Source organism: Martes martes (genome assembly GCF_963455335.1).
Source record: "Martes martes genome assembly, chromosome: 17".
NCBI classification, from domain to species: Eukaryota; Metazoa; Chordata; class Mammalia; order Carnivora; family Mustelidae; genus Martes; species Martes martes.
Window position 1 is genome coordinate 2,149,798 of NC_137905.1, and position 15,501 is coordinate 2,165,298.

Genomic DNA, 15,501 nt, shown 5'->3' on the forward strand with positions numbered 1-15,501 from the left:
GAAAAACCAAAACAGAGCATATTAAAATTTGTAAGATGCACCCGAAGCAGCATTTAAAGGGAGAGCTAGAGCAGTAAACTCAGAGATCTCAGTTAAATGAAATAAATTTAAAAAAATAACAAAAAGGTCCCCAAACATTTGGAAATTAAACACCACACTTTAACTCCAAAGAGGAGAGAATTTTGCTTTCGGCTCCAATGTGGCAACGGGACTGGATTTTTCTTTTCCCCTTGGATGTCCCGATCGCTGGATGAATGTGTGAAACAATGGTTTGATTTCCCTTATTCCCTTCCTTTCCACTCCTTCCCCACCCCCCATTCCTTGCCTTGTTTCAGAAAGCATCTGAGGGGCCACATCACATGTATCATAGTTCATCTGTCTTGTCAGAAGGAAGCTCCTGGAAGCCGGGGGGGGGGGGGGGTCTTGTGTTCTGATACAATGTTCCTGCTGAGGCTGACATTGTTACCTTACCTGACGTGCTGTCCGGCTGCTCAAATTCATGACTTCACAGCACAGGAATCTCCTACATTTGTATTTTGCTAAACTTTTCTAAGCTTTTTTTGTTATTTTGCTTGATTCTCCCAAGAATGCTGCGCAGGGGGAAGGCTGGTAAACACTCATTTTTCCGGATGGGAAACAGGCAAAGAACCGCCTCATCCAAACCACACGCGGGAGAATCTCCCAGGCCCACGGATTATTCGTGGCCCGGGTCCGGGTCCGGCATTTCTTCTCTCCTGGGTCCCGGCTTGAAGGCCGCAGAGGGCGCCTGACCGCAGGAAAAGCTACACTGTAACAGTTCACGATCTCTTCGTGGCTACGATAACGCATCAAAGTTTCAATAAAAACGCGCTTTCACTGAAACAGGGCCACGTAGTCGATCTCACCACTTCGGGATTCTGGTCCCCTCCCGTGTTCCGGCTGCTCTCCGGGTAGTGAGAGTTCCAACCTCCCGTGACCCACCGAGGCCCCCGGGCGCTTCAACTCGCTTCGCGACGCTTCCGGGTAACAAAGCATTAACCCTGCGTCTCCCGGACGCTTCTGAGTGCCGGGGGGACCGCGCGCCCTCCTCAGCCCCCCGGAGGCCCGCGGGAACGAATGTCCTACAAACGCTCCAAGACGCAGGGGCCACTTGGCCTGGAGCGTGTCGCCTCCCGGGTACTCAACCACCTCAGGAAAGCAGGGAAGGGTCAGGCGTGCTCCTTCCCGCCTTATTCGTGCGTCGGACACACGGATCACGAGCCGGCAGAGCGGGGGGACGCAGCTCCCCGCCCCCAGCAGGGAGCCCGACGGGGGCTCGACCCCCGGACCCGGACCACGACCCGGGCGAGGGCGCCCCGGGGTCGGAGCGCTCCCAGGGCCACGCCGCGCGGGCAGGAGGCGGGCGACCGCGACACCCCGCGGCCGCTCCCCGGCGCCCGCGCGTCCTCCGCCGGCGCGCTCGAGCCTCCTGCGGGCGGCCGGGCCCCGCCGCGCTTCCGCGCTCCCTGCACAGCGCGGGGCTCCGGGCCGGCCCGCAGCACGGTCGTTCCGCGGGCCGCGGCGGAGGAACCGGCGTCCGGGACGCGCAGGCGGGGGCGCGGCGAGCTCCGCGGGGAGGGGCGGGCGCCGTCCGGCGGGGCCGCGGGAGGCCGGGCCGGCCGTCGGCCTCGGGGCCCGCGGGGGAGAGCCCGGAGCGCGGGGGACTTCGCGGCGGCCGGCGCCCTCCCCCGCGGGCCCCCGGCGGCCGGCCCTTCCGGTGACCGCGCTTCCAGCCTCCGCGCCGCGCCTCCGCGTTTCCCTTCGGTGACTTCCACCGCCCGCGGCCACGTGAGCGCCCGACCGCCGGCCGGAAGGAAGGAAGCGCGCGCGCGGGGGGCGGAAGTGACGCGCCTCCGCGCGCCGGCCCGGCGATCGCGTATTTCCGGCGCGCCGCGCTCCGCCGCCCGCCGCGCTCCGCCGCCCGCCGCTCGGGGAGTCCCGGTAGCACCGCGGACCGGCGCGATGGGCAAGAAGGGCAAGAAGGAGAAGAAGGGCCGCGGGGCCGAGAAGACCGCCGCCAAAATGGAGAAGAAGGTGTCGAAGCGCTCGCGGAAGGAGGAGGTGAGCGGGGCCGGCGGCCAGGCTCGGCGCGCCCGCCGCCCGCCGCCGGGGTCCCGGGTCCCGTCGGGCTCCCCTCGGCCGGGAGGCGCCGCGCGGTCTGCGGCGAGGGTCGCAGCCTCCGGGCCTCCGTCCCCACCCCTCGAGAGGGGGTGGGCGAGCCGCACTGCAGCGGGAGCCGCGGGCTTCCGAGGGCGCGTGCCGCCGGGGGCCGCGACCGCCGCCGCGTCTCTCCCGCGCCGTCTCCTTTCTGTCTCTCCCGGTCTCGGCGTCCTGCCCCGGCCGGGTCTGCGGAGGGGCCGGGCTGAGCTCAGCGCCCCGCGCCCTGCTCCCTGTGGCGGTGCCTTCCGACGGCCCGGGCTTCGGTCCGCACCGCGAGCGGGCGCGGCAGCTGGGGCGCGCGGGCTGGCGGCGGGACTCAGGGGCGAGTCGGCGGGGACGCGGCGCCCAGCGGCCGTGCGACCAGGTGTCCCCGGGTCCCAGCTCCGACTCCGCGCTGCCCTTTCTTCAGAGCCGCTCCTGTCTGCGTCTCCCCGTCTGTGGAATTACGGGGTCGGCTTTTCCTTCTGCCTCCGCCGCGCTCGTCGGACGGTTCCTCGCCGGTCGCCTGCACGCGCCGTGCAGCCCAGGCCTGCGTTTGCACCTCCTCTCCGCCGCAGCTGGCTGGAAGGCCTCGGAGGAGCATGACTGTCGGTGCAGCCCCCGCGTCTCAGTGTCTCACGGGGGACCGCACGGGCCTGCGTGGGGTCGTGGCACGGGAAGATAGTTAGGTTGTGGGGCGCCTTTAGAGGTTATTTATGTATTTATTGGACAGACAGAGATCATAAGTAGGCAGAGAGGCAGGCAGAGAGAGAGGGGGAAGCAGGCTCCCCAAGGAGCAGAGAGCCCGATGCAGGGCTCGATCCCAGGACTGAGATCATGAGGGGACCTGAAGGCAGAGGCTCAACCCTTTGAGCCACCCAGGCGCCCCATGTGGGGCACCTGTAGAACAGTGCTTGGCACACAGCAAGTGCTCAGTGACTGGTGGCTGCTTTTCAGTCCTCTTCCCATCTCTCTGCGGAGCCCCGTACCTGGGGGATGATGGTGGCTCCTCTGTGGACAGACAGAGAGCTTGTCAGGTCTGGGGCCTGCGACTTTGCATGGTGCCTTCCTCAGTCCTCAGAACAAATCCTGAAAATCACTGGTCATCTGGTTAGGTCAGGCCCACAGAGGATATTCTCCTTTCTTGAAGTCAGGTGTGTCACATATGTAATCTCATCACGAGTGTGCATCCCGTCATTTCCTGGCTGGGGCCTGAGGGGGAGCATCTTGGGGACAGCTGGGAGTTCTGCCTCCCACAGAACTCATGTGAACCTGGTGACAACTTCACTCGGGTGTCACGCACATTCCTCCCGCTTCTACGCTGCAAGTGTTGAAGGTAATCTCTCTATGAAGGACACTGGGCCAGGTGCTCTGGAGTAACCGTGACTCCCGACAGGCAGTCCCTTCGGCCAGCTCTCCGCAGCGTCCCAGGGGTCAGCAGTGTGCCCTGCCGGCCGGAGGCAGTGGTTTTGCACGGGGGATGTGGTGGTCGATAGGCGAGCCTTCAGGCATCTGCTCACATAGAAGCGGCGGGATAGCGGGTGCTTTTGAAGACCGCTGTGAGGGTGAAAATTGGCAGAAAATTGGCAGAGCCCCTTTGGACCCTAGTTTGTCCCTATCGAGAAGAGCGAGCTGCCACAAAGCAGTTACGCACTTGAAGGCTTGCCTTGGAGAAACTTCCAGCTACACAAAGACATTTCACAAAAATGGCCACCGTAGTGTTTGTGAAAACAAACCACTGGATTTGATCCAGATGTTCAGCAGCAGCAGGATGGGTGGAGAAGCCGGGCTGGAGCGGCACCTCTGCCACAGTGGACAGGAATGGAGTCGGGGTGTCAGGCTTCATTCAGCAGAATCGAGCCACACAGCAGGTTGTAGGAGAATTTACACTCTGATGCTGGCGACGTGAAGTTGAAAGGTGTGAAACGATAATTCATACATGTTACTTTGGGGTACGTTTACGTGCCGTAAGAGTGTAAGGAAATGCGTGAGAGTAAGGCGCCCTCTGTCCCAGAAAGTGGGTGCTTCCTCGGGGCTCATGGGTACACGCAGGGGAGGTGGAGGGCTGCAGGCGGCTGTTCAGGCTGAGGAACGTGGCGTTTTGATGAAAGGAACTCAGGCAGCCTGTGCAGCTCGGAGCCCGGAGGTGGGGTGGGAGATGAAATAGGCAGGACGGTCTGGAAGGGTTTTTAGGTTCAGGAAGGACATCTGCCTCCATTGTGGAAGCTGGAACTGGGGCACGAGGGCTGGGGGTTGGAGAGAGAGAGAAGCAGGGAAGGAGGAGGCGGGGACACATAGACCCTTGAATGAGCGAGGGGAGGAGAGAGCGTTCAAGAAGAGGGTGAAGACGGAAGGGAGCTTCCCCATGATGCACGGGTCACGTGTCGCTCATGTGTGTGATCACTGGCAGATGCAGGGGTAGGACTCGACTGGGAGAAGGAAGGCCAGGTTCCGGTGCCGTCCAGCTGGGCAGATAGATTGGCGTCTTCACTTCTAAATCTGCTTCGGCAGCTGTAGGAACGGAGCCCTTTGTACCCAGCTCGGCTGCAGCTGCCGGCTGCGCGCTCTCGCCACCAGGCATGGTTCTCAGCAGACTGTCTTGCTTGGAGCTCACCTTTTATCACCTTGGTGGGAGGGAGGTGGGGACAAAGTGAGTAAGTGAGCGGGGAACTCTCAGACGCTGCCCTGCAGCCAGCAGCGCGTGCGGCGGGGTGGCCAGGCGTGGCCACGTGAGAAGCGGTTGAAGGTGCTGGCGGAAGTCAGGGAGGGCTTGTCTAAATGGGAGGCCCTTGGTGGGGACTGTGAGGGTTTGGAATGAGGTGGTACATGCAGCGTGTGTGCCTCTCTGTGTACTTCCGAGAAAGCTGCCTGTAGGGTCAAGCTCTGAGTGTTTTTGCAAGTGTCAGCCTGTGTCCCTGATATGGGGGAGCATGTTCTCATCCCCGGATGTGACTGGACCCTGGGCGGGTCAGACTGGGCGGGCAGGTTGGTGCAAGTTTAAAACCATGTCTCAGGTGTGACTGCCTGTCTGTCTACAGGAAGACCTTGAAGCTCTGATAGCCCATTTCCAGACACTGGATGCCGCAAAGACTCAGATCGTGGAGACACCGTGCCCCCCGCCTTCACCAAGGTACGTCAGCAGGACTCTTCGAGCAGCTGATAGATTTCTTGCCTATACTGGAAAACCACTTTAAATTGGCACCGTGTTTAATTTTTTTAAAGATTTTATTTATTTATTTGACAGAGAGACATAGCGAGAGAGGGAACACAAGCAGGGGGAGCGGGAGTGGGAGAGGCAGGACCACCCACTGGGCAGCCTGACAACACGGGGCTCGATCCCAGGACCCTGGGATCGTGACCTGAGCTGAAGGCAGCCGCTTAATGACTGAGCCCCTCCAGGCACCCTGAGACCATGTTTCCCATAAATAACCAGGCACGTGGAATGTTTTCCTTGTTAAAACCTGTTCCCATTCCAGACAAGTTCCCATAACACGGTTTTTCACTTTCCTCCTGAAGAATGGGAGTGAGGCTTTTCAGCTCTGTTGTCACAGGAAACACAGAAACGGGGCCCCCCTGGGCTGCTCCGCAGGGAGCGCCACTCGAGAGCTGTCCAGCTGGTCACAGTCACGCACGGGAGCGTCGCCCCAGCCAGCTCGTAGGTTCTTGAGACGTTTCAGAAGTGTCACAGGTGTAGTCTCTTGTTGCTGTTTGTTCGTAACGACAGGTATGATTTTCAAACATAAGCGTGTATAAGCCATTTCAAATGAAATTTTTTTTTAAAGATTTTACTTATGTATTTGACAGACAGAGATCACAAGTAGGCAGAGAGGCAGGCAGAGAGAGAGGAGGAAGCAGGCTCCCCGCTGAGCAGAGAGCCCGATGCGGGGCTCGATCCCAGGACCCTGAGATCATGACCTGAGCCGAAGGCAGAGGCCCAACCCACTGAGCCACCCCGGCGCTCCTCAGATGAATTTATAAAAATGTGGAGAACTCCAGAGTCTTCTGCAGGATTTCACATACTTGGAAGGAGCCATAATGAGCTTTGGTTTTCCTCTTTCTTACTCTTTGGTGTCAATTCCTGTCCTTTTGGCTTCTGAGCTGCAGCTCTGTTAAAAGCGGATTCAGGGCCCTGTAATTCTTGTATTTGCTACTGACGCGCTAGCGGGGAAAACCCAGAATGCGTTGTCAGGAATCAGGAAAGGCCAAACAACCCTAGAAAAGATACCATGTTCTTCAGAGAAGGGTAAAAACGTTAACTTCACAAGCACACAAGACTGTTTGGTTTTGTTGAAAAATGATTTGCTTCCTTTCTCTCAGAATAAAAATTAATCTCACTAGTGTTGTTGTCAGAAATGAGATTACTCTTGGGGCTCCTGGGGGGCTCAGTCAGTTAAGCGACTGCCTTCGGTTCAGGTCGTGATCCCGGAGGATTGAGCCCCGCATCGGGCGCCCAGCTCTGTGGGGAGTCTGCTTCTCCCTCTGACCTTCTACTCTCTTGTGCTCTCTCTTACTCTCTCTCTGAAATAAATAAATAAAATCTTCAAAAAAAAAAAAAAAAAAGAAATGAGATGAATCTTACTAGAGCTGCCACCAGCCCGAGTGGAGGCCCGGGGTCCAGCACGTCAGGAGGGGGCTGCCGGTCGTGCCTCTGGGGTTAGTCTCCCCCGTCCAGAGACGGGGGGACGGCATGGTGGCCCATGTGCAGAACGAGGGGACGCAGTGCTGTCCAGCAGCGCCCCGAGTTGTGCGATGTCCCTGTCTTCATCTAAGAGCAGCATCAGGGAGCGGGGCGCGCTCTTCCTGTGTTTGGCTTCTTACCCCGGGGCCGCACAGCACTTAACACGTGGTCGCCGCACGCCGTCCTCGGAGTGGTGAAGGCGAGTGAGTCCTTGAAATGGTGGCGGCTTCATACCTACAGCCCCCCGAGGGAAGCCATTCTGAATGTGAATCCATCCCCCGACCCCCCCCCGCCTTTTGCTGACCTTTAAAAACTTTTCCTGAGATAATGTGCCTAAAAAGCCAGGTTTAGTGTTAGGATATAATTAGGAACCTTGGTGCTTCCCTGTCAGCCGGGCATTGTTTGTGACGGAGCTGGGATAAAGTGAGACTCTTCGGTCAGTCACTGTAGTAACGTCCCTCCTCCTTCTCCATCGCGTTCTAGGAAAAACCATGAACATGACTGGGTTTTGTGGGTGCACGTGTCCCTGCGTATTGGCGGCGATGTAGTTGAGTGGGGACGCAAGCGCCATAGACCCAGGTGCAGCAGAGCGGCAGGTGCAGGGCTGAAGGGGTGGGCGTGGCCTGCTGTGGGGGGCAGGGACCCTGCGGGGACCGTGTGGGGGCTGTGGCCCTCACTTGGATTACTGTTTCCCAGCTGTGCTTGCTAATTTTACGTAGAACATTTTAATAGGTGTTAAGGGAAAAAAGAGTTGGGGTTAAATAACTTTGGGAAACAGATGGTTTTCTTTTGAAATTAAAAAAAAACTTGTGGTAAAATATATCTAACATAGAATTTCCCATCTCATCCATTTTTAACTGTGCAGTCACTGGGATTCCTTACACTCACGATGCTCTGGACCCAGGGGATGTCTGTCCTCACGCCCCTCCTCTCGGCCCCTGGGAGCCTTGGCATCCCAGTTTCTGATAGAAGTGGAGTCACACGACAGCCCTCCTTTTGTGTCTGGCTTCTTTCCCTTAGCGTAACGTCCCTAGGGTTCATCCTGTCATGGCGTGAATCTGAACTCTGTTCCTTTTTAAGACTGAGTAGTGTTCCGCTGTGTGGACGTACCATGTTCATGTGTTGACGGACTGCCGACGGACTGGACGGTCACGCTGTACTGGACGTTGGCGTGCAGGCTTCTGCTCCAGTCCGTGTTCACAGGTTTCTTCAGCACGTACCTAGGAGTGTAATTGCTGGGTCACGTGCTAATTCTGTGTTTTTAACTGTCAGACTGTTTTCCACAGCATAGTCCCCCCCCCCCTTTTTTTTTAAAGATTTATTGGGGGTGCCTGGGTGGCTCAGTCATCAGTCATCTGCCTTCAGCTCAGGTCATGATCCCAGCGTCCTGGGATCGAGCCCCACATGGGGCTCCCTGCTCAGTGGGAAGCCTGCTTCTCCCTCTCCAGCTCCCCCGTGCTGTGTTCCTCTCTTGCGGTCTCTCTCTGTCATAAGTGAATAAAATCTTAAAAAAAAAAAAAAAGATTTATTTGTTTTAGGGAGAGAGAGCAGGGGCAGGGGCAGTGGCAGGGGGGAGAGAGAATCTCAAGCAGCCTCCACACGGGCCACAGGGCTCAGTCTCACAACCCTAAGACCATGGCCTGAGCTGAGACAAAGAGTCAGACACTCAACCCACTGAGCTACCCAGGTGCCCCAGCATAGTCCTTAGTCCTGTTTTTCAACCCTGGTTTCTTCCCGGCACACTTTCTGAACCTGTAGAATGTTTTTGTGCACAGTAAATCTCCAAGAGAAAAACAGGGTTGTCCGACGTCTCAAACTTCTCTGACCTTGAAAGCTTTGTCTTCCTGTGCAAAATGCCGTCTGGCGTAACCGCTGTGACGCCCCGCGGGAGGCCGCGGGACGGGTTCTGACAGCGGGGGATTTTCCAGTCGTCGTTTGTCCTGCGCTCCCAGCCCCATCACTGTCTTACTTTCTCCTGAGATGGCCCACATGTATTTATAGTGTCCTCGTAGCTGGTCTTTTGTCCACACGTGTGGTGTCAGGAGGAAGTTATTTGCGCTTTTTAAGCGGAAGCTATCTGGATACATATTGAAATGCTTAAGGCTTGGATTTTTTAGAACAGTTACTTTTTCTGAAAGATTTATTTATTTTTGGAGAGAGAGTACACATCGAGGGAGAGCATGAGCGGTGGGGAGGGACACAGAGGAGGGGGAAGCAGGCTCCCCACTGAGCAGGGAGCCTGATGCGGGGCTCGATCCCAGGACCCCGAGATCATGACCCGAGCCGAAGGCAGAGGCTTAACAACCGAGCCACCCAGGCGCCCTATCAAACAGTATTGATTGTGACTTGAGAGGACGGGCCCGTGAAACAGGTCAGCTCTGGGAAACGCGGCACGTACGTTAGGGGCACCTGGACTTCTCACTGCTTGATGGTTTTTACCCGCAAGCTGTGTGAGTCACCCAGGTCAGGGGGCCCCCTCGTACTGTGGCCGCAAGGTTGATTTTAAGGGATGGGGGCCTTAGTTTCCATTCCCGTTGCCAGGCTTTTCTTTCACAGAAGTCTGGGGAGGTGATGTGGCCTCTGGCGGCAGGGAGGCGGCTCTGGGCTGGGCGCCACGGGGCTGGGTTGTGTGGTGAACTGCTGCCTCTGTCTCTCGTAGGTTACACGCCTCCCTCTCGGCTCATCCCGAGAAAGACGAGTTAATCCTTTTCGGAGGTGAATATTTCAATGGCCAAAAAGTAAAGTATATATTATATTTTTTTTCTTTCCTCCTCAAATTTTCATGGGTCTCATTTTGAGTAAAATTAGTTTAAAGCGGTGATATCAAATTTGCACTGGTCCCACGTCCTGAGCCTGCAGGACCGGCATGCGACCTTGTCCTTGAGAGGCCACCGGGCTCCTCCCATGAGCTTCACAGTTGCTGCTCTTCTGCCCCTTTGGGTTGATGATTCGTAAGCTCGTGATGGGTTTCAGAGGTGTTTGGAAAAGTGGAGGAGAGTGCAGTAAAGTGAAGAGCTCAGCTGCATTTCCGAGCAGGCCAGACAGACCTGTGTTTCAGAATTGCGTATGAAGCATTAGGAAAGCGTGGGTTGGCTTCCCGCCGCTCGAGGATCCCTGTGAGCTCGACTCCTCGGGGTCCGCTTCCGCTCCGAACTCTCACGCCTTTAAGAACCAGGCTGGACTCTGAGAGGTGACTTGCAGGCAGCAAAGGATCTTGGTGCCGTAGGCGCTACTGGGCATGATTGTCATTATCCCAGGGACCCAAGGGGCCCAGCCGGAGGCTTCCCGCACGGTTGGGATTTACATGGCTTTAGGAAATGCATTTCCTGGGGAAAGCTGGTGATTGAGATCCCGCTTTCCACTTACTGTCACTTGGTTGGAGGCTTCACGGATGACACGAGGTTCCTCTTCCTTCGGCAGACGTTTATGTATAACGAGCTGTACACCTACAACATCAGGAAGGACGCCTGGACCCGAGTGGAGATCCCCAACCCACCTCCAAGACGCTGTGCGCACCAGGTATGTGTCCGCGCTGACACTCCGCCTTCCTTCCTTCCTGGGAGCCTTGTGTTCTGTGCTCGTGGGGTTGGCGGACGACAGGCGGCCTGGTTCGGAAGGGCAGGGACTGACACGTGGGCGCGCTTGCTGTCACCGTTTGGACGCGTTGAGAAGCTTCCTGCTCTTTAGCGTGTTCACTTATGAGACGGCGTTGAACACCTTCTCCAGGCGGCCGGAAGAGCGCGGAGAGAGGCCCGGTCGGTCTGCCTCGTGTGGTGCCCAGCACGCCGCAGCCCCACGGCAGAACGCCCGTCCTCCGTCGGAGTGAGAGGCTCCTGCAGGCCCCAGACCTGGTGGCCAGAGAGAGGAGTTCCTCGGGAGAAGCCGAGTGTTCCGACGTCGTCGTTGAGGAGCGAATCGTAACCAGAGATCACAAAGCGGCTGACGTCGGCTTGTTGTCACTGGTTTCTCCTCACCCGGGGGAGCTCTGCAGAGCTGCTGCTGTCCGGTTCTGTAACCCCACGAGCAAGGGCCCTTGGTCTGCCCTGTTACTGTCCTAACCCCGGACTTGGACCAGTGTCAGGGTGCAGAGAATAATTTGAACGAGTAATATGTTTTTATTTTTATTTTTTTATTTTTTTAAATTTTTTTTTTTTTTATTCATTTATTTGACAGAGAGACAGATCACAAGTAGGCAGAGAGGCAGGCAGAGAGAGGAGGGGGAAGCAGGCTCCCTGCCGAGCAGAGAGCCTGATGCGGGACTCGATCCCAGGACCCTGGGATCATGACCCGAGCCGAAGGCAGAGGCTTTAACCCACTGAGCCACCCAGGCGCCCCGAGTAATATGTTTTTAGCCTGGAGAGAGGAGGTTGTGCGAGCCTGCCGTGGTGCGAGGGAAGCATCCCCCACAGCACGTGGGGGTCCTTTCTCGGGTTCTCTGCTCACGGTCACCTGCGGGTCTGAAACCAGTTCTGAGAGGAGGACTTGGCTGCCTGAGCTGCACCTGAGACCGGCAGGCATCTGGACTGGTTCGTCTTGTGGAAAAGAAGGGTGTACTTGCGGGTTTAGCCATCAGATCTTAGTAAGCTTGGATTTTAGTAAGTAATACATTTTTTTTCTTTTAAATCTTTTATTTATTTGGCAGAGAGAGAGAGAGAGAGCACGAGCAGGGGAGCGGCGGGCGGAGGGAGAAGCAGGCTCCCCGCCGAGCAGGGAGCCTAATGCAGGACTTGATCCCGGAACCCTGGGCTCATGACCTAAGGCAAAGGCAGATGCTTAACTGACTGAGCCCCCCAGGCACCCCTAGGTAATGGATGTTGGAGTTTGATCTGTTCACCAGAGACCCTCAGTTCTCGAGAACGCGTGATCTGCCCCAGGCCTCCAGGCTGAGGACGAGTCCTGTCCTGTCCCAGCTGTGGTCTCTCCATGTCCCCGGCCCTCCCACGTACCTCCGTGGATTCCTGAACCCCCAGAGTGCTCACGTTGTGATGGAGCAGTCGCACTCTGGCCGCATCACGTGATGTGGGCTCAGGGGCTTCTTCTGTGTTTGTTTCCTCAGCTGTTTTAACCACAGTTGTTAACTGCATTCTTGAAGAATTAGCGTAAAAGCCTTCGCGATTTTTAAATGCACTCACTTTGCCGGAGTGCTGGGCAGGCTCTGATTCATGTGCGTGCCTTAGGAGGACTTTGCTAGTCTGGGACTAAATAACGTCTTTGTAGTTAAGGTTGGTTTGCTGGTTTCTCCAAATTTCCCAATGAAGTAGAGCCACGGGAAACAGAAAATTGGTTGTAAAGTCTTTGGCCTGAAGGTCATTACAGTCCGAGTTCTACAACATTGAATTCTGAGACCTAAAACCTTCCTCCTTACAGATCGTTCGTGTGACGTCAGAGGCCACGCTCTTTATCTTCTTTTTCGCTGTGGCGGGGAGTGTGGAGGGGAAGGCTGCATGTACACTCTTCTTTCTTTTCTCCTAGATTCTGGAGTTCTGGGGGGTGAGGTTGACTTTAGTGTGCGATTGGAGAGTTTACGTGACTTTTCTATGAGAACACAGCCCAGCGAGAGGTAGGAAAGGGCTGTGGCGCTGCTGGGAGTGTGGCCGGACGTGTGCAGGCTTCAGTGGCTCGCTCGCTCCTCAGCACCCCGTTCCCTGGAGGAGGGGAGGGCACATTCACACAGCTCTGCCTAGACCGTGAGGATGCCACCGCCAGCAGGAGGGGACCACTGAGAACCGCGGGGACAGGTGGCAGGGAGGTGGCGGTCGTGAGATCATGTCTTCTTGGTCCCCGGCTGGTTTCTGCCAAAGTCGTAGCTGAAACGCACACAAAACACAAGGTGTTCTCGCCTAAAGTAGCAGACAGTGACGGTTAAAACGTCAGCCTGGAGCGTTAGTGAGCAGCAGGTAATTTCTGGAGGGAGGTTAATACACGGGAAGCCTTTCTCCTGAGACGGCAGAAGTCACGATGGCCTCCGTGTGGGTAGTGGCCGCGTCTCCGACCGTGCGAGCGGGCATTGCGGGGGTCCCAGCTTGCTCCCTCGGGAAGCAGGAGGCATCTTTTACATTCGAGGCACCCTTCCGGGGCTGGGATGCGGCGACAGAAAAGAACGATCTGCCTTTCCCGATGGCGATGTCCCGTGTCTTGTGTTTTCTCTGATCCTGGTGGATCATGCATTTTTCGGACTCCCACTTTCACGAAGCTGAGGCTGCTGCAGTGTCCATTCAGAGTCTGATACTTTGGATTCTGATGGGCTTGTTTTTGGCATTTGGAGGGAGAGTGGGGAACTTGGGGTTTTCCCAACACGACTTCATTCCAGATAATGCAGCAATAAGCAGGCCTCATGGGACAGGACAGAGCGAGGTGCGGGCAAGGCCGGCCTCGCCTCGCCCCTGGGGCAGGGTGCCGTGCCGTCCGCCCGTCGGCGGGCTGGGCTTTGTCTTCGTGAGGTCCCGGCGACGGTTTCAGCAGTTCCTTCCGGACCGCTGTGTGTATGTGCGCACGTGCCAGCCGGCCAGGCCTGTCCTGAGGAGCTGCCCGGTGGTCCAGCCTCTGCCTCGATGTCTTCCGTAAGGGGACTCCGTATCTTAGGATCTCACGGGAGGTCATTTCGTTAGTGCTAGACTTCTTTTCACAAAATAAACTCTGGAAGAGCTCCTTACTGGGTCCTGAACGTATTATTTTTGTGTTGTGTTTTGACGTGAATGTGCATTTTATGGCTGTCTTCTGGGAAATACATTCTTTTCTGCTGCAGGACATTTTAGAGTACGGCGTGTTTATTCTGCAAACAGCTTTAACTGGCAGTGACCCTCATGAGAATCAGTTCTTGGAGAAATGCGGCACAGATCCGCGACCTGGATCAGACCCCTTCCGAAGCAGTTTCCCTGCCGCTCACTCAACAGTTACAAAATAGAAAGAGTTTGGACATTTGACTTGGACGAGACTGAAACTTCTGGGCGGGAATCGTAAGAGCCTGTCGCGAACTCCCGAACGAGCCACTTCGCCCCTTACTCTTTCCGTAGCCAAGAAACTTCTCTGTTTTCATTTTTCCCTAGTTGCTTTGATACAGAGCTGTGGGTTGTTTTTCCTCACCGTCGATTAGACACGTCCGAGTGGGGCAGGTTATTTGAAATGACGGGACTTGTAAGCATGCCTGGTTGAGGGTGTATTCGTGTCGTCGTGTGACTTCCTTGCTGTGCATTTTGGTGCAGGCGTGCACACGAGTCGCCCGTAGAAAACCCTGTTAAGACAGTTCGGTTTCAGCAGCATCAGTGACGCGCCGGAGCGCCTCCCGACGGGCACTGCACAGACTTTTTTTTCTTTCCCAGAAGAAGGAAAAAGGAAGATGAATTTAGTTTGCCCTAAAACCTATTTTCTTCATCTTTAGGGGTGGCAAGTGAAGGGAGATATTCTTTATTACCTTTTTTCTTAAGAACCTAAAAAAAAGTAGTTCAGCAGGAAGTTCAGATGTAGAATTTATCATGCTTTGTCTGTAACTGGCGCCTCTCTCTAGGGGCTGCTTGTGCTGGTGGGAACCGGCGGTGCGGGGCCCTGGGTGTGTGAGTGGCATCCTTGGGACCTGCCCTTTGCTTCGTTTCTTTGACTTGAATTTCCTCATTTTTTCGGATGACTGGGGTTGTGTTAGGTTCTAGTCTTTGAAGGCTGGGTCTGGTTTGAGGTTGGTAGGAAAGTGATTTGCCTAGTACTTCTCATGTAGTACTTTTGAAATAATTTTTTTTAAAAGATTTATTTATTTATTTGCTAGAGATCACAAGCAGGCAGAGAGGCAGGAGGGGAGAGAGAGGGGGAAGCAGACTCCATGCTGAGCGGAGAGCCCAGCGCGGGGCTCGATCCCAGGACCCTGGGGTCATGACCTGAGCCGAAGGCAGAGGCTTTAACCCACGGAGCCACCCAGGCGCCCCTGAAATCATTCTTAAAAGGTGGGGAAAGTTTTGTGTGTCCAAGACTCTCGACCCTGGGGCCCAAACAGAAGCGTGTGTAGTTCAGGAATTTCTTGTAGTTGTTTCTGTTTCCCTGACATGGGCTCACTGATTTTTTTCTCTTAATTTATACATTTGTCTAAATGTTTACGCGTTTTTCTTTTTTTAAGATTTTATTTACTTGACAGACAGAGATCACAAGTTGACAGAGAGGGGTGGGGGCGGGAAGCAGGCTCTCTGCTGAGCAGAGAGCCCGACGCGGGGCTTGATCCCAGGACCCTGAGACCATGACCTGGGCCTAAGACAGAGGCTTAACCCACTGAGCCACCCACGCGCCCTTCAGCTTTATTTCTAAGTGGAAATGTCTTCGTTTTACTTCGGTGTTACACGATATGTGTGCTAGATACAGAACTCTAGGCCGAGAGCCCTGAGAGATGTTCCGTCTTCTGGCTTCCATCGCCGACAAGAGGTTACCGGTCATTTTTATCTTTGCTCTTCCGTATCTAACGTGTCTGTTTCCTCCTCTAAGTCTGCTGAAATGATTTTCTCTTTGCTGTTGGCATTTTAGCAGCTGGGTTTTGAGGTCCCTCGTGATGTTCTGGGGGTCCGGTGAGGTGTACGCTAGGCTGCTCCACATTGTCCAGTAGTCAGTGAGTCTGTTCCTTCTGGCAGCCTTTTTCTTTTTGGCTTCATTTTGGGTGGTGTTTACTGCCCTTCCCAGCGGATGTGCCGTGA

The 15,501-nt window shown here is 55.8% G+C and overlaps 1 protein-coding gene across 2 annotated transcripts in view; it reads left to right on the top strand.

The window, feature by feature from the left end:
- The first annotated feature begins 1,898 nt into the window (after positions 1 to 1,898).
- KLHDC4 (kelch domain containing 4) overlaps positions 1,899 to 15,501 on the top strand; it is a 48,536-nt gene continuing 34,933 nt past the window's right edge. Inside the window, exons 1-4 of one of the 2 annotated variants that reach the window (XM_080828803.1) lie at positions 1,899 to 2,079; positions 5,196 to 5,287; positions 9,495 to 9,573; positions 10,256 to 10,354. In XM_080828803.1, coding sequence (XP_080684929.1) covers positions 1,981 to 2,079; positions 5,196 to 5,287; positions 9,495 to 9,573; positions 10,256 to 10,354 — 369 coding nt within the window. In that variant the 5' untranslated portion in view covers positions 1,899 to 1,980. Of the gene's footprint in view, positions 2,080 to 5,195; positions 5,288 to 9,494; positions 9,574 to 10,255; positions 10,355 to 15,501 lie in introns of those variants that run through there. The other variant, XM_080828804.1, reaches the window with a different exon arrangement.